The 18620-nt window shown below is 45.2% G+C and overlaps 1 protein-coding gene across 2 annotated transcripts in view; it reads left to right on the top strand.

Moving 5' to 3' along the window:
- TYW3 (tRNA-yW synthesizing protein 3 homolog) overlaps window positions 1–17976 on the top strand; it is a 251743-nt gene extending 233767 nt beyond the window's left edge. For both annotated transcript variants that reach the window (XM_069641906.1, XM_069641905.1), the window contains one exon: window positions 17693–17976. In XM_069641906.1, the coding sequence (XP_069498007.1) occupies window positions 17693–17897 (205 nt within the window). In that variant the 3' untranslated portion in view covers window positions 17898–17976. The remainder of the gene's footprint in view (window positions 1–17692) is intronic.
- Window positions 17977–18620: the final 644 nt, after the last annotated feature.

Below are 18620 nucleotides of genomic sequence, written 5' to 3'. Positions count from 1 at the left end.
CTTTGACATTTGTTACTTTACAATTTGTTCAATAATAGCAATGGGGAGTATTCTCATTACTGGACCATTTTTAGGATTCTGTAAAAAAGTGTGAATTTTAACATCTTTCCTAACAAGAGCAGGGTAAGATTGAAGTATGAACACAAAGATAGCAACCACAAGCCAATGAATGTCACTATTGGCAGGTAGCATGTATTTTTATCACGATATTCTCCACAAAATGAATCTGGATATTGATCTCTCTTCAAATTTCTGATTAAGAACTGACCTTTAATCATAATTCTGATGCATTATTCACTTCAATATATTTCTAAAAGTTCAATACACCCGCTCGAATTTCTCTGCAAGTCCTTGCACTTCCTGCTAAAATAAATAAGGAATGTCTATTGAATTCCAGTCCAAATAAAATGTGTTTAATCCCTTGTTGCTTTATCATCCTTTTTCTTAGTCATCGATCGGGTCTGCACATGCAGAAATTCTTATTGTCTTGAATCTGGATCAGCAACGATGGGAGGGAGGGTCTTGGCCTTTATAAATCTATATGTCGTTCTGATGCAACCAAGCTTGTCTTGCCGATAACTTAACAGCTGAAGGGGACACTTCCTCATGCCACTTCTGGGTGAAGTTTTTGATCAGGATCAGGTCCCCAACATATAACTTAGGTGGTGGTAATAGTTCACTCAAATTGGTCGCCGAATTATCTTCTCCGTGTTCCTAGACCTTCCCCTGCCCCCGCTGCTTGATTTGATCTGAAATGAAAGAAATACTGCTAGCCATACATGTCAAATAATCGTGCATCTCATCACCTAGAGGTTTGGCTAAACTCTGGGCATCAATCCTGATTCTAGACAGATGTGTAAGGGGTGTTCTCATTCAACGCCCTGTTACTACCTCGTGCAGGGTGAGGTGGTGGTCCGAACCTTGCTGATTCCAAAGGGCATATAAGGCCAGGGGTAGGCAATACAGCCATCCCTTTTTCAAGGTCAATTTAATCTTGGCAATCCTCTCTTTGAGGAGGCCGTTGAGTCTCTCACATGTCCCTTTCCGTTGTGGTTGATATGTAGAAGAGAACTTGTGCTTTATACTTAATAAAATCCCTAGTTGTTCGAATAGCTCATTGACGAAAGGTGGCCCATTATCAGATCTTAGTACTTCACATGCACCCCACCTCAGGAAAACTGTGTGCACTAAAAACATTGATGAGCAAGTGGCATCAGGGTTTGCACACAGACCCGCTTCGATCAACCTAGAGAAGGGGCACACCACCACTAATAGATACCTATATCCATTACATGTTTGTAGCATATCGACATAGCCGATATGTAAATGTTGAAACGGACCATTCGGTCGAGGTATTAATGCTCTAATCGTTCTCAGTGTATGTCCAGCAGTAAACTTTTGACACATGATGCAATTCACCATAAACAGTGCGACGAGTTGCAACAAATTAGGAATGAACCAGTCTTCTGCAATATTGGCAACAGACTTTCTCTAGTTACTTGTGCGGGGTAATGCAGCTGTTCAAGAGCAACTTTTAATAAAGTTACTGGCATCACTGCCTTTCCAGTCCTTTCCTGTCACCATAAAGCTTCCACGGGGGATAAAGAACACCCCCTTCACTTCCACAGTTCTTGCTCTTCCTGTGGTGCACTTCTCTGAATCTCTGTTAATTGGGATATTGACAGCATATTAAACCCTTCCTGTACTAACATGGATGTGGTTGAATTTTCTTTAATATCCTCAATATCAAAACTCGAAATTTCTAAAGAATATGCAACCCTTTTGGCTTCTCTGTCTGCGGCTTTGTTCCTGCAAGAGATAAGTTTGTTCGTTTAGTATGCGCTGCACATTTTACGACTGATATGGCCAGTGGGAGTTGTAGTGCCTTAATAAGCCTATTCAATAAAGACACATGTTGCACTGTCGAGCCGTCTGCGCGCAGATAGACCCTCCTTTTCCAAAGTGACAATCCTGCGTGTCACATAGGCGGAGTCACTGTACGCCGTCACTTCCTGCCCTTCATGTTTCTCAAGTGCGACAATAAGCGCTACTAATTCTGCTGCTTGCACTAAGAAATGAGATGGTAGCCTTGCACTCGCCACACCACCATGAATTCTACATTTAATCTGTGTCTTACTACTGCAGCACCTGAATGCCTTTCCCCACTAGTTTCGTCAATTTTCGAAGAAACATCAGTAAAAAGAAACTCCCCTCCTGTCAAAGCATTCTCTTTCACACAGGGCATATCATCATAAAATTCAACATAATTGGCACAGTCATGCATATGATCACCTTCTACTGGCTCAGCTATGAACGTGGCTGGGTTCACCATCTTACAATTTTAATCGTAGGGTTGGAAATCATTACCTCGTAAACTGAAGCTCTTTGCCATTTTAGAGAAACCCATGGGCATATTGACATCCCAAACGAGGCATGCTCCACGTAAAGGGTCATAGAACAGCTCATGACAATACTTGTGGACTGCTCAATTGCAAACACGGTTGCCACCAAAGATTGTTTGCAAGGGAAGTGTCCTCTCATAACTGGGTCTAAAATCCCACTGTAATATGCCAAAGGTTTATACACTAATGCGGTACTTTGTGTAAGTACTGCTATCATGACTGTCCCATTTGTGTGCGAAAACAAATACAACTCCTCGCCATAATTGAAAACCCTAAAACAGGGACTATATACATTGCTTTTTTCAACTCCTCAATTCCTTCCTACATTTCTTCCGTCCATTCTATTTTTGTTTTACCAACTTGTGCTTTCTGGAATGCTTGCAGAAGTGGCTTTGTGTATGTGCTGTAATCCAACACCCAGGCTCTAGTTGCATAAACCCAGAAACTTCTGCATTTGTTTCACTGTGTTCGGTTTTGGTGTTTTCATAATTGCCTGAGCCCTTTCAGGTGTCTTTCTTTCCTTTGTTATGGTGGTCCCCCAGGCAGGCAGATCTGTGCTAGGAGTTGGCGGATGCCGAACTCACGGAAGGCCTAACTCCTTCCTCTGCCCAAAAAAATGCAAGGTCCACACAAGTAGCAAGGTGCAACTGGGGTTTATTACAGTCAACAAACCACAGGGATAACTTGCACATAGGGAAGTCCAGGCATATCTCGCCGCTTTCTGGCTCCCAGGCTGGTTTTGGTGACAAGTGGCATCACGATTTGCATCATACTCCGGGACCTTCTCCAAAAACCTAACTCCACTCTGGATTAGTTGCTGAGTGGTAGTTCCCCTATAGGAGCCCATATGGTAGTTATTTTATTGGATCAGACTGCATCAGGTGTTAGGCTTGACCATCCCAGAAAAACTGATACTGACCATTTCTTACAATATGCGGACCTCGTGATTGGTAAGTGACCCCAACTACCCACCCCTAGTGCCATGATTCCTGATTGGTTAATCTGCAGGCCCCCAAGCCTGGGACAACTCGGTTCCCAGCCCGCTAGACACCTCTTCACGGTGCATGAGGAACTATGTGTTTGTGATGTGCAACAATGTGTCTGTGGCATAATCGTGTGTAACCCATTGCTGCCATGAGCTTGTTCCTTTCCTAGCGCATAACTGTATCTGGAGTGTAACAGTTTTGTTGCGACCACTGTCTGTTCCGTAGGACGGTTTACTCTTCCGAGCCACCAAGTCTTGGCTCCTCATCAGCTCGGCCGTTCACGAGCTTGGGGACCATGTTTGTGAGCCCACAAGCTCTGAATTATTCTGTATTTGACGGTGAGCATGTCTCTCCTGCAGCCGGTGTTACTTTGGTTCTGTGTGGCTTCGAGTTGCTCTAGGTGATCTTGGCCTACTGTTATTTCCTAAATCTTGGTCTGGCTTCTACTGTATGCGTTGTCCCATAGTATCCATAGATTAGTGCGTTATGGCTAGTCAGGTCCCTTGAGTGCTCCTGATAGTTCATGGGGTTATTGGCATGTGAGCATCTGTAAGCATTTACACATGCTCTTCTTGCGTTCCTGCAGCAAGCTAATGGCAAAAATAATAAACGTGCAGACAGTATGTGCATATCACGGTCCTCTAGCTCATAGAACTGTACACATGTTCTTCATATAGTTGGGTGTGTGTGTGTCCCGGATGTGCGGATAGCACGCGTGCTTCGTGTCTAACGCTGCTATGTCGCCATGGTACCTCTAACGACTTGAGGCACATTGCTTCTGAGTGCTTTTAGTCGCTACTGTCCATGTAGTTGTCCCCAGCTCCTTCTTGTACATCTTCATCCACTCTGGGTATGGTTCGTACTACTGCAAGGTTGTAGGGTCGGCTGAGAGGGTATCTTTCGTGGTAGTTGTCCATTGTTGGAGCACAGGGAAATGATGTGAGCTCATTCGATCGGCGGCCACATTGTCTTTGATGTTTATTCCGGTTTGAGGGTCTTTCGGGATGGAAAGCATATCCTGACCTTCCCTCTTCACCTTTGTGTGAAATTAACTGACCTATGTATAACACTACCTCCACCTTATATCCCTAGTCTGCTAAAATAGTCATCAATTGGACAGTCTTGCCTACACTCATCTTCTGTTTTACTGCAATTCAATAGGTTATCTATGTACTGTTTTATCACTGTACTCTTTAGATCGACATTGCCTAGTTACATCTGTAGGACTCTGTTAAAGATCGATGGGGACTCACAGTACCCTTGAGGTAAATGAGTATGTTTTAGTAATGTAAAGGAAGTCCAGTCTTGTGAGTCCTTGTGCAACGGGATCGAGAAAAACTCATTTTTCAAATCGATCACTGTGAAGTACTGAGCTTCTACTGGGATACTGCACAATTTTGATGCCGGATTAGGCATTAAAGGAAACTCATCTACAATCTGGTTAAGAGGTCTAAAATCCTGGATAAATCTCCATGATCCTGGATACACCGCTGTGTTGCACAATGATTCTGAACAGTGCTGAAATAGTTTGAAATCTTCATCAGCTTCGCGAGACATGGGCTACTGTTTTGCTTGGGGTAAAATTGCTTCTGGCTTAAGCTTTATTTGAACCACCCCTACCCCCTTCAATAAACCTACATCATAGGGGCCTGTGGTCCATGGAGCACTCAGCTCCTTTTCAAGATCCTCCTGAAAAAATACTGGTTGTTGCCGCATTATCGCCATTCTCTGTGGGACTTCCCTTTTTTCTATCCTTATCCAATATGTAATGCTAATGAAGAACACCACTTCGTCATCGCTTTGGTCTTCCTTGAACCATCATCGGTTATGTCAGTCATTCTGTACCCCTTCTCAAGAGCTATCACTGTTCTCCATGATCTACCCTCATCGTCTGTTCCTTTGAGCATTGCCATCTCTCGTCATACTATAGCTGCTTCCAATTCTATGGGAATAGTCTGTCCACCTTCCTGATCCATAGGTATTCGTGGTCTAAATAAAAACTCATCAGGTATCCTCACATTCTTTCTTAACAGACCAGGTAGCCATGTCAGCAAAAGCTTACTCCATATAGAAAAATCTCTCTATCTACTGGAACGCATTGCAGAGCCAAATGCCCGGTGAATGCCAGTATAAACTCTGCCACGTTAAAATAGTGTATTCCTGGAGTGGAGCACACTATATTCTTTGATCAGTAAATTAAATTGTCACGTTAAGTTTCGTCATTAGATCTCTTCCTAAAATGTTAACTGGTGTCTGTCGTGAATAGAACAAAGGGATAGACATGTCACATTCTCCTATGGAGACCGATAATTTAACAGTAACAGGAACGAGACTCGTAGCTCCAGAGAACCCTTGAGTATTCATGGCAATACCTGACATTGCATACTTTCCTTCCCGTATTTATTTTCATTTTTATATTTGGCATTTATAAAGCACACCTAACTCGTAGGTTTGTGGGCGCTAGAAATGCAGGGTAAGAAACATTTGCAGTTGTTACCACAGGCAACATGCAGTACAAGCATTCAGTAACAGTTGCGTCTTTACAGAGGTTACAATATATACAGTTTGAGTATACAATTTACAATATGAAGGTTCTCAGAATTTGATTCCCTGTACAGTTTGGAAGGCTAGGTATACATTTGGCAATGAGGTGGTAGCTGGAGAGGTGTGAGTGCTACATATTTGACGAGAGGAGCCATTTTCTGAGTTTTCTGCAGAATGAGGAGTGGATGGATCAGATCTGATGGCTAGAGGGAGTGTTCCAGCTTTTTGCAGCAACGACTGGGAAGCTGCGACCCCCCCAGCTTTAGTTCTTTTGAATTTGGCCACAGTGAGAATGTGAGCTGATGTAGCGCAAGTAGGCTTAGTGGTTTGTGTAGGGGTAAGCAGATTGGTGAGAACGAGTTGCCCCAGTGTCTGCAAGAAAAGAAAAAGATTTGTCTCCTATCGTCACTTCAATCCTTGGTTCCTCTTGGGGGTCTGGTGTCACAGATAGTACTGAACGCATCAAGTCACCCTGTGAGCTGTCCTATTGCGGGTACCAGCTCATCCCTGTCCCTTTTAAAGGATATCCTCTTACCACAGTGACACCTCCTGTTCTAGGTTTTAATACTTGTTCTGTACTCGGATACTGCTTTGTCTGTATAGGGGCCTGTTGCTACTGGCCCCGGGGTGGATTAATTTGTGCTTGTCCGTGCTGTGGCACCTGCTGTAACTGCAGTGCTTGTGCCCGATAAGATGTGTGATCCTGGGCAAAACTCTCTCTGGTCTGTATGCTATATGGTGTGGACAACTCTGGAAAACTGGCCATTTTGTACACTCCCTCTGCTCTCGCATACACGCGCAATATGTCCTGTCATTTAACAATTCCAACATACTGGGGAATCCCTTCTGGTAAACCTTCCTTGGTTATATCCTCCCTGAGCACTCTGGTTTTCGTTCTGTGTATTTTGAAAACCACCTTGGTTATTCTGAAATCCTCCTCTTCCCCTATAACCCATATCTCTGCCTCGTGGCATAAACCCATACCCACATTGGTCCATCGGGCGTGGGATTCACCTGTGATGTACCTATTGCTTCCTGCATTCCCAATCCTTCTCCACTTGTCAATACCGCCCCTTCTATGGTTAATTATGACAATTTAATTTTTTCTGGGCTAACTTGGCTTCCTCAACTTTTCCATTTTCATCTTTCTTCTTGTTTTTCTCTTGTAATAACAGAAAATGATGTACTATTTTCAACTGTATCTCTTCATTTCTCTCTATATCTGTCGACAAATTCAATCCTCGTATTTCAATGACCTATTCTTTTCATTGGCGCCAATCGTTTTGCAATACCTTTCTTTAGTCACTGTTACTTCTCAACTTTTCACAATTCTATTGCTCCTCAATATTTTACTCAACAAACAACATTTAGACTAGTCCCACATTTGCACATTATAAAACACTGTGATCACCTCTTCCCTTGCCTTTACTTTACCCTGTACAGGGTTTGTCCTGATCCCTAGCAAGAAACAGGCATCTAGTGTGGGCAAGGCCTGGACTTTAAGGATTGCTGGCTGGCGCAGACTGCTACTTTCAAATACTAGCAACTGCCCCTGCCAAGATGCGCCCCGGAGTGGGATGCCACATGGGAACCAAGATGGCCCCTGGCAATCCCTGTCACAAGGATCCCTGGTGGTCTAGTGGTGCTGGGTGCAGCTCAGGGCTATATAAGCCCCTCCCTGGGCCTCACCCAGGGCTTAGCGTTTCCTCAGGCTGAAAACTGCAAGAAGCGTAACGCTTGCATGGCAGTGTTGTCTCCACGTATTCCACGGCTGCAGTTTCTCTGCTTACCTGATCAGCATTCTGAAGCTTCTTAAGATTCTTACGCGCTGAATACTCACCGTGTTGGCATCCAGACTCCCAGAGACAAAAGGCAACAAAGTAAGCAGTCGGCAGTGTTCAGAGCTCACCCCAGCACACTCCCTCATCTCTCATTTCATGGCTTACCTCCGATAGCAATCAGGCGGCATTCGTCCTTATTCCAGGTGTTGCACTCATCGGAAGGGTCCTCATGCCACAGGTAGCAAGTGGGAAGCATCGCACGACAGAGACCTGAAAGAGACATTAATAACGCTGCACTGCAGAAAGATCTGAAAGTGAAAGGAAAGAGATATTAACAGCGCTCTGCAAAGGAGCAGACTTTTGAAACTACAAGAGAACTCAATATTGCAACGCGCATTGCGCCGTACCATTTCTACAAGGATATACGAAAAGCAGGAAAAGATATTAAACAACGCGCGTTCACGTCACATACAGCACGCAAAGGAGAACTTACCTACAGGCATCACGTGCCCTGCATCAGGTCTCGGCCACCTTTCCCAGTAAAGCAACTGGTAGACAGATGCCAGCTGGACATATGAACACAGCTTCTGAGTACAAAAGATGAGCAGAGACCCCATACTGCCAACCAGCATACCCTGGGAAGACTTGAGGTGGTGGGGGGGTCGAGATCAGAGGGCGCAGTGGCATTACCCTTTCCTTGTTTGTTTACATAGGACCATCCTGAGGGCCCAGCACCAAACTTACCATAACAAAAACCTCCATATCACTCCCAAACTTACCATACACTGGGCAATTGGCCTTCCAGCAGAACAGTGGGAAGGGAGTGGATTGGATTTAGCAGCACATCACCAAGGACCAAACATCTGGCTATCAGGACCAGGCACTCCTGCAGGGTACCAGAGGTAAGCGTTAGAGTTTGAGACATCACCTTACAGAGTCCTGAACTATGCGTTTTTCTCTATTTCTACTCCCAGTGGAATTTCAAATGTCTCCTTCTAATTCCCTTGAATTAGGAATCCTCTGTGTTCTCTCTTATCTCCACAATATTTCCCCTTACTCAAAATTATCACAATCCTTTTCCTTTACTTGCCATTCCCCTTAGTCTACTTACCATTCATTAATCTACTCGAGGCCTTCGGTATCGACTCCTCCTTCCATCTGACAACTTCGCGTTCTGTCCACATAGCGCCCATGGAAACAGAGCAGGGTTTTCTTCAAAGAGAGACCTGCCCATCGTCCCGGTTCTTCTTGCAGGTATATTTCTATTCGGCCGCTGTTCACAGGAAACTGCGATCTTCCAGCTAATGGCAGAGGACGACCGATCGTCCGAAACTCTAGAGCTGAACTAGTTTGGATCTTTAAACCATCCTCTGCTACCACGTGCACTTAGGGCCCTTTTAGGAGCTTGCATATTTAATAGATGGGATCATACAGAATAACTTCAAGTCCAAATAAACGAACCAACTCGGGAAGATGGCAAAGCACTGTTTTATTGACAATTATTTAAAACGGGGAGTTCACAACAAACCTCAACGGATTTACGCTCAGTCTCTCGGGATTGGCTAAGGGGAACATCTAAATATGCTTTTCTATAGGAGCTCTGATTGATACCTTATTGGTCTTCAAACTATAAGGTCCTTCGTTATATGGACTGCTACAATTGTTTGTCATGCTTGTGCCATGTCTGCAACATTTGGTTCATTTAGCAGCACGTAAGCCCAGACTCAGATGCAACGAGATGGGGCATGACACTATCACCCCACCCAATTAGCCCAGCATCTCTCATCACCCACGCCTTCGGCAATGAAGATTGTCTTTGTACTTGGCCTTGCAAAAGTATCCTTGTCTTTAAGAATGCACAGGAGTGAGGGCACTCACTATCGTGTCTTGACTCCAGGCCAGACAACCTTGCCATGCAGCTCCACGATTCTGCTTATTCTTGCTGTGACAGTTTTCCCTACCCGCTTCATGGGTCCTGGCTTACTAAATTCATGATACTAATGTCCAGCTTCTATACAATGGCAGCTTTGCCTGCATTCTATTCACTACGTATGGCCAGCTTCTATTATGACTTAGTCTACCTTGAGTTTCAGCGTCTGTACAATTATTGAACGGTTCATTTTCATTATCTGCAGCACTTTGTGCACGAGTAATGTTCTTTGTGTTTAAAAGCTCACTTGATTCTCCAGATTGGGGTCTGGCATGGATTGACATGCTCATGAATATTCCCTGTCGTCAGGCTGGGAATCCTCGGTCAAAGAAAAAATAGTTTCACTTTTGTTTATAAATGTCTTTCTCCTATAAGCCAGTTACTGAGCTATGGGTAATACTGCCCCAGCCAATGACTGCCCTCTCCCTAAGCCCCTCCTCTGGCAGCCAGCTTCACATTTTTCTGCACGTTCAAGTGTTGGGAGTCCTCGTGCTTCACCCCGGGAGCTTTCTGCGTTTTTTCGTGCGTTTTGATAGGAGATCCTTGTTTTGTTCAATTCGGGCCTGTCTGCTCCATTGTCTACTCATCCGATTAACGGGGATCAGTTTTTTGGCATCTTTCATCGCCCCTCAAGGGCAACATCGTTGAGTGTTTCTTCTTTGAGGCTTCCAGAAGATCAGGCCTATACCGCGCCGGAACATGTCGGAGGAGAAGGACGATGGCGCTTCCCTCTTCAAGCTTTGCTCCAACTGCGGTTTGTGGGATTGTTTTCACAGATAAGAATTCCCAGTGCCTGTATTGACTGCCCCCGACACACAAGGAAGAAGATTGTGAGATCTGCCGCGGCTTCACCAAGTGCACGATGAAGGATCGACACGCCCGGCTAGTGACGTTGAAGAGGAAGTGCCAGGCATCATCCGCACTCCAGCCACCCCCTTCGAAGTGCCAGGAACGTTCACGCCAAAATATGTGACATATGGAGAACAGTTAAACCAGCAGAGAGCCACGGACGGACGAAGAAGTAAGAGACTTTGTGAAGGCCAGCATTTATGCTCCAGAAGGAACAAAGTTTTGGTATCCAAAGAAACAGAGAAAATATGTGGGGAAAATGGATCTATTGCAATCCAAGTGGGGAATGTCAACTAATGACATGGAACAAAGACAAGCACGTAAGAACAGCAGGATGTTTAAAGGGAGTAATAAAGATATGGACCCCAAAGGAACAGTTCTGCAGACCCAGATGTGTAGATCCAGAGGATGACAGAAAAGGAAATACAGAGAAAGAAGTAAGAGTGGTCGAGGAATCGGCCAGAGGTGGGAGTGAAGAGGAAGTGCCAGGCATCATCTGCACTCCAGCCACCCCCTTTGAAGTGCCAGGAACGAACACGCCAAAGTATGTGATGTATGGAGAACAGTGGCTCTGGTCACTGCCTATCGGAATAACAGCACCTATTGAAGTACTGACACCTAAGCAAACCTGGACAGTAAGGTACTCACTGAGAAATTCATATCCACAGACACGACAAAAGGACGTTTGCCAGAACGGAATACCTGAAGAAACCAAGAAGATACTAAAAGAAGACTGGTGACGTTATGAGAAATCAGACTGACGCACATACAGAATATAATGATCTAAGAATGCTGATGGAGACGAAACACCATGGATAAGTGACATCTCAAGCCGAAGGTGAAAAAGGTGATTTCAAGATGAAGAAACTTAGGCCATATGCCTGATTGAGACATTGTCAGTTAAAACGTGTACATACGCAAGAAACCCCAAGAAGCAAAGAAATTGTGGAGCTTGCTTACGCTTAGTAGAAAAATAGATTGCGGCAGGCGCCTACTATACATATATCTACCTCCAAAAACACTGTATAGATGAGCGAAAATCCACTGCGCATATGAGCGGAATTGAATAGAGGTTTCTAAAGGCCTCAAGAGGAGAGGGCCGCTGCCACAAATCAAGAAGGAAAGGCAGAGAGAAACCCAGCTGAAGATAACCCTGCAAAGAGGCCAAAGTCATATCAGGCTGGAACAGGCTAGCAATGCCCACAGTTAAAGAGAAGAATAACAGTGTCTCCTGTTCAGCCAGGGCGAGATAAGCCGCAGATGGTATACGACTGACAGAACTAAATCAAATACACAAAACTGCATGAAGAAGAGGCTGATTTCACGGTGTCCTAGTCGCGTGGCAAGGCGGCAGAAAGGGATGAGACTTTTACACCTACGCATGGAGCCTTGTCGTTCCAATACTCCTTAACTTTCTCAGACCAAGAGGCAGACTCAAGGCCAAACTACAAAGCAGTAATTGTCACACGGCCACTGAGGTGATGAATGGTTGTACCGTAAATTGAAGGGAAGTTGGGGTGCAGGCTTACTCCCTGCACCTGGGTAATTATTCTGCATGCTGCTAAGTGGAAGTGGGAAAGAATGTGTGGGATCAATGGCAACCCAATCATAGTGGACCATGTAATCTAGGGTCCTATGGAGAGTAGAGCCAATGGGACGTTGTACTTTTAGTGATGTTTACAGTAGCCAGTTCGAAGGAAGTGTTTAGTTGCCCCACCTGACATTATTATCCAATCCCCTCGCCCCGTGACCATATACAGATATAGTACCTATATTAAAGTTACCTTCCTATAACAAATCAAGTTGAATGTTCGGTTTTTAAGATTACACGTCAATGATGACGGGATTTTGGTATACATGTTGTAGTTTTTCTGAAATTATTCAGAGTTTAAGCGAGATGGAAGATCGAGCAGTTGCTGATGTTCATTGAACTCCCCGTTTTTTTGTACTTGTCATTAAATAGACACCTTTGCCAAACTATTGAATTGTCATTATTATTTGATGCGAGAGTACGAATCTGCATCCCCATCTATCTCAAGGGTGCTGCTGCTCATCTTAAAGGGCTGTTTGGAGACCCCCAGTCTTATGGGCTGGCTGGGGTCCATCCAGTTCCACCTGGCTTAAGGCCAAGGCCTCTGCCCCGAGTGCTTCAATGGGGGCAAGCCTCATCCGGATCCAGCCATCCAGAACAGGCTTCCAAGACCTTTGAGGGTGCTCCATCCGTGGGGGACCAAGGCAAGGCCAAGTACCGCAAGTCTGCTTCCGTCTGGGTCGCCGTGCAAGCTGGTTCCCACGACAGGCAGGGCGTGTTCATCGTCTCAGTCTGCCTTGGTTTCTAATCACTGCTCCAGCTCTTCATCCAAGAGGAAGTCAGCTACCCCAGGGAAGCTGTGGGAGAATACCAAGCAGGACAAGATGTCCGACCTACCCGTGAAGGCCCAGGTGGCCCAGGCCGAATTGTCGTCCTCGCTTGGGTTGGTGGTGGCCTCCCTTTCGAAGGCAAAGGGGGCGGTCACTGTCAGGATGCCCCGGTGGCAGCCAGAGTGTCTCTCCCTGCCAGGCAACGGTCTTCGTTCAAGCTGATAGAAAAAGACTCCGGGGAACTCCAGGGCACAGACATTTCTTTGCCTGAAGATGAGGAGGAGATGGTTTCCATCCACACCAGCCCGGAGGGTGGTGACGCTGGCAACGATGGCAAGAATGTCGAGGAGATGGCCCCCCTCTGGGGACAACAACATGGGCAATGGTCCTAGCAGCCCTGTTCCCCAGCTTCCTCCGAGACCTGTCGCAGGATATCCACTCGACCCGCCACACGCTGGTGTCAGAGATTCAAAATAGGATGCCGACGGCACCTCCTGCAGCACCACCAGCGACATCCCCGTTGACACCAGGGCCGCCACCGCTGAAGAAAAGGAGACACCCTACACAGACATGGCGACGATGGACACCGACGACGATGGTGGGATGTCCCTTCCCTCGCCGGACAAAGTGGGATCCTTTCACTCCATGATCACCCATTCGTCAGAACTCTTACAGCTCACCTCGGAAGAGAAGGAAGGTTTTCTGTACCAGCACGGGAAGGCGGAGAGGAAGACCATCCTCTCGGTATCGCTCCTGGGCGACATCTGGGATGAGGGGCAGGACCTTCTAAAGAACCCCTCCTCGGCCCCGGCCAAGAGGGACAGAATACCCGGTTCGGGAGTCTGCATCCAAGTGCCTGCGGTCCCAACTGTCGCTGGACTCGGGGGGGGGGGGGGGGGGTAGGATACAGAGGGGCACAGAGGAGGGGTACATCTGTACAGGGCAGCGGAGAGGAGAGGGGCATCTGGCTAGCGAGTCAGGTGGTATTGGGGCGACATTATGAGGAGAAACTCATTGAAGGTGTGGCTCTTGAGTTCTTTTCTGAATTGTAGGAGCATGGGGGCAAGTCTGTTGCTGACTGGGAGGAGGTTCCATAGTCTTGGGGCATAGACGGAGAAGGCCTTTCCTTTATGCAGCAGAGTCCTGGCTTCTGGTGGTGTGCTTTCCATCTGAGATGCTGAGTTTCTCTGCGAGGTAGCTGGGTGACTTGTGGGTGACTGCCTTATAGACCTTTGTGGCAATCCTCTAGCAATTCAGGAAACAATCTGAAGAATGCACAGAACCTCCCCTAGAGAAGCACTTTAACTCTTTGATAAGGCTAAGTCGGCCCTCACTGACAAAGGGTTTAGTTGAAAACAGACACATACTCTGGTCCACCCATACAGGAAGTGTATTTAGCCTAACCCAGTTTTAGCTATTTTAGAGGGTGCTGGCTGGGCTCAGAGTGAACCCAAGCCAGCACAACAGCTATTTTAGGTCCTGCCTCTTATTTCACGCAGACAGAGCTTAGCCAAAACCAAATAGCGAGGAATAATGCTTAAAACAATGCATTTGTTTTTCAGTGGCTACCATACGGGTACATTGTGGTAGTAATGTTGTAAAAGGGATTGTGCTCCTGGTGAAGCCAAACTAAATGATAACTTCCACCAGCCTAATCTACAATACACTTGTAGAGTTGTTTCTCCCTAGGACCAAAACTGGGCTTAACAAAAGCACTCCTTCTCTAGGAGCCATATGGGATACAATAAGACCACACGAAAAAGGGTTGCAGTGGCATGTGGGGCTTCTGTGGAAGTACAGTACAAAGTTCCATGAAAACCAGCAGGCAAAAATCTAAAGGTTTAGGGATCCCATAAATTGGCAAAAGAGAAAAACAAAAATGGAACTTTGTCCTAACAATTATGAATTCAATAATCCTCTGTCATTATTTCACTGCAAGAGGATGCAGTGTTCAGGAGGAAAGGAAATAGTTGATATTGGCTTACTATGGAAGCTCTAAACAACCATAGAAGAATTAATCCTACTTGTCGTACCTCCTGTCTACTGAATTAATGCCTATTGAGCTGGTCAATAAAGTGATCACCAGTGTGCAACAAATATTCCAGAGGAAAAGGCGTTCAAGGGAACCACTACACAACTTCTCAAAGCCCATTTACTCTTTTGTTGAGTGTGACAAAATGGCTCCTGCTATGCAGGCGTATAAGAGCTAATAGTGATTAAAGCACCTCGTCAATTCTAAAAAACCAACAGTGCCCCCAATCATAAAGGCAAAACAGACAGTAAAAGATATACCCCCTTCGGGTAACGTGGGCTGACAAAAGGCAATACTCTCAAGAGGAGTATGAATGTGATTCAGTATCAACCCAAGCAGCAAAGCATCGCAGTCCAAAATAAAAAATAAATGTCCATCAAAGTTCTATGAAAAATATATGTACTTTAATTAAACACACCATCTGCAAGAATAACTCAATAGAAAAACACTATACAAAACTCACCCCTTGGCAAGAACACAGAATATGCGATAGATAGATAGATGCAACACTCTGTAATAAGAAAAGGGTTAGAGGAAATCCAACATGAAAAGGTGCAAAAGTGACATAACCAGTCTCTAGGGCCCAAATTGTACCAAAGGAGCAATTACGTGTCAAAAGTACCTTCTTGGCGTTTCAACAGCGTCCAACAAGGCTTTGAGCTGTTGTGGTGGATCATGTTGGCCCAAGGAGAAAAACTGGGGTTGAGTCGGTTCGAATGCAATAGCTCAGAGTGGTTTGAGTGTAACGTTTGGCATTGCAGATTGAATGGCTCACCTGGATCGGTTTGGAGTTGAGTCCATTCGCGACATGTGGGTAGGGTCTATGCGTAGCGCTCCAGCGGTTTGAGTCGAGGGTCGGCGATGCTTCAAAGCAGTGATCCTTATGTTCCAGTGTGTCGTTCGATGAAGCAGCGATTCGAGGTCAAGCCGGATTGAGTCGTTCCTTAACTGCTGGTTCAAGTCAATGGGTGACCCTCCAGCAGTTTGTCGGTTCCGGCGTTAAGCGGTTGATTTTAGCTGAGCAGGTGACTCTCTGTGAGGACCCACTGAGACATTGCACAGGTTCAAAGTTGCAAGCACATGGGTTCAAAGGTTCGGTTGAGTGCCAAAAGCCACACTGGCAAGTCCTGAGATTGAAAGGCAGTTAGATCGGTTTGATGCGATGAAAAATAGGAATCCTGTCTGTCTTAGCTCTCAGGATGCTGTGAGTCTTTATCTGGGGTTTTGGGGACAGGTTCAGTACTTGTTCTCGTGCTCTTGAGCAAGGTAGGCTGACGCAGAAGTTCACGAGTCCTTCCACCACGATGAGATCATGTGCAGCAGTGTGGCTGGCAAAGATGCAGGACTTGTTCCATCAGCAGGTCACCTCAATATTCCATGGGTATGTGTAGGGAACAGAGCTTTCCTCTACCTTGTGCACTCAGTGTTCACCTCACCGGTCAAAGTCAACTCTTCCCAACAGCAGTCGAATGAATCTTTTCAGGTTTTTATTTCAAAGTGAAAGAGTATGAGACCCCTTCTTTTAAAGGCAAATCCCCACATGTGATTAGACTAATGCATGCCTGCTTTAGTGAGCCAATTGCTGTCCTTGTAACAAGTTGACTTTGCCTTTTGACATCATACCCAGAGTGTCTTTTGTTAAAGGAAGTGGAGGGAAAAGAGGTATGAAGCGAAAACATGATGGTGGAATCTTCTTCCAGATGGTCTGAATGAATGCGGCTGTAATACCAGCCACACCCTACCCCTCAGGTATGGCTTATATTTAAAGTTTACAACTGCTACCAGGGTAGTAACCCTCATAGTTATGTATTTTGTGAACAGAGGTGCATATCCTAAATGCAACCCTTGTGCTGCAGTGACTTGGCTGTCACATCAACTGTCAACAGGGCACTTCTAATATGAACCTGCTCATTGACACGGGAAAGCAGAGACTGCAGATCAGGCTTCTTATTCTGCCGAGCACAGGTGTTCACTACGCTTTTGGCATGGTGCTTGTGGACAAGGTGGCGGGTCAGCAGACCACTCTCTCTGAGAGAGAATTACCCACATCTTTAATAAAAAAACAAAAAAGCCAGGGCTTCTACACCCTTGCTAGAGGGAAATCCCTCACTGCGAGCACACGTCTCCCTGTATGAAAGGAAAGAGGCCAGTTTACTTGAGGAAAATCACACACAGAGAGAAACCTATTCTATCTCACCATTTTCTTTCAGCCCTCCACATATCTCCAGCGAAACTCTGTTTCATTGTCATCCATGGACCTTTCTGCTGGTGATCCAGGAGACAGACGCTGAACAAGAGAGATGTAAGGTGGGGGGGGGTGCATAATTGCTTGAATGTGAGTTTCCAGAGGACAGTGAGGCATTGAATCTGTGCCTCTGATGCACCAGGTCTGGCACTGATGTATTGCTACTTGTGTATGCTAAATGTGCTGTCACATTGCCGACTAATAAAACACAGGAGAGAACTCCTTGACAAACACTGCAAGCGCAAAGTTGCCTGTGGTTCCTCTTTTCTCCAGATTAACATCCCGGGCCCTAGGGTGTGGCCCCAAACCAAGGCACATGCAGCGTGTTCTTTTGAACCCCTCATCAATATACTTGATATATGCCCAGCACCAGTGATTATGCAGTACATCACCCACACACCTTGTTCATCTAACCTAGGTTAATCTATTTTACTTACCTTTAGTCCAATATTTTACAGCAATTTAAGGGTGTTTAATAACGTCTTACTACTTGGTAAATGTATTGTATGTAGCTCAAACTATTGCAGAATACAGTATATAATCATTCTTTTTGTCTTTTAAGGTTTTACAGCTGCCTACAGTCTGCATTAAGCACTGAAGATTGTGTTACAAACCCAACTGTTGAGTTTGAAAAAAACGGCACTGTGTATACTCGTCGTCGGAAAAAAAACAAGGAAGCAAAAGACATCACACCACTCTCTGCAGAAGATTCTGATAGTGATGTTGATCTACAGACTGGACTCATACTTTTCAATGAACCACACTAATCAAAATTAACTGAATTTCAATTGCAAAGATGTATAGCAATCTTTTTATAAAATATTATTGAAACCACAATAATCCACACACTTCCGCAGTTGTAATCTTTTTGGGTACAAAGCAATAAGTCTTTGCGTGCATTTTTCAGATATTATTTAAATGCTATTCTCCTCTTCTCAGCCAAAATATACATTGTCCTAAATGGATCCACTAAACCTGATTCACTATTCATAGCACAATCATATATTCTATGAGGTGGAGCGCATGATCAACTGTTACTGAAAGAAATCCAGGAACGCATGATAGTAACAAGTCGGACATTAGCAATTATAAACTGCTCCAAAGCTTCCTTTTCAGAATCTTCAATCTTACCATGTTTACGCTTGGATCCAAATATCCAGGATCAAAGAAACAATTGGTTTCACAAGAGGAAGATACCATAATGACTTATCCGGAGGTTCCGTTTATTAGCGGACTATGCCAGACTGACCACAGAATCAAAACCAGCAAAAGAACATGGGGAGAAGTGACCAAATCGAGAGACAGCCATTGCTTCTCTAGCTGGACTTCCAAAAGTCTTGTTTGAGTTTTAGCCAAACTTAATGCCACAATAGTTCTACCCGCTGAATGTACTATTCTCAGCTGCACCTTTGGAATCACAACTACTCTGAACTGCTCAAATTTGCTTCATGTTCATACCAGAGGCACCAGAATGCAACAATGTAGAAGTC

The sequence above is a fragment of the Ambystoma mexicanum genome, chromosome 1q (genome assembly GCF_040938575.1).
Source record: "Ambystoma mexicanum isolate Mex_15411 chromosome 1q, UKY_AmexF1_1, whole genome shotgun sequence".
Taxonomy (NCBI): domain Eukaryota; kingdom Metazoa; phylum Chordata; class Amphibia; order Caudata; family Ambystomatidae; genus Ambystoma; species Ambystoma mexicanum.
The sequence above is the reverse complement of the archived record's forward strand: the minus strand, read 5'-3'. Positions and strand labels throughout refer to the sequence as shown.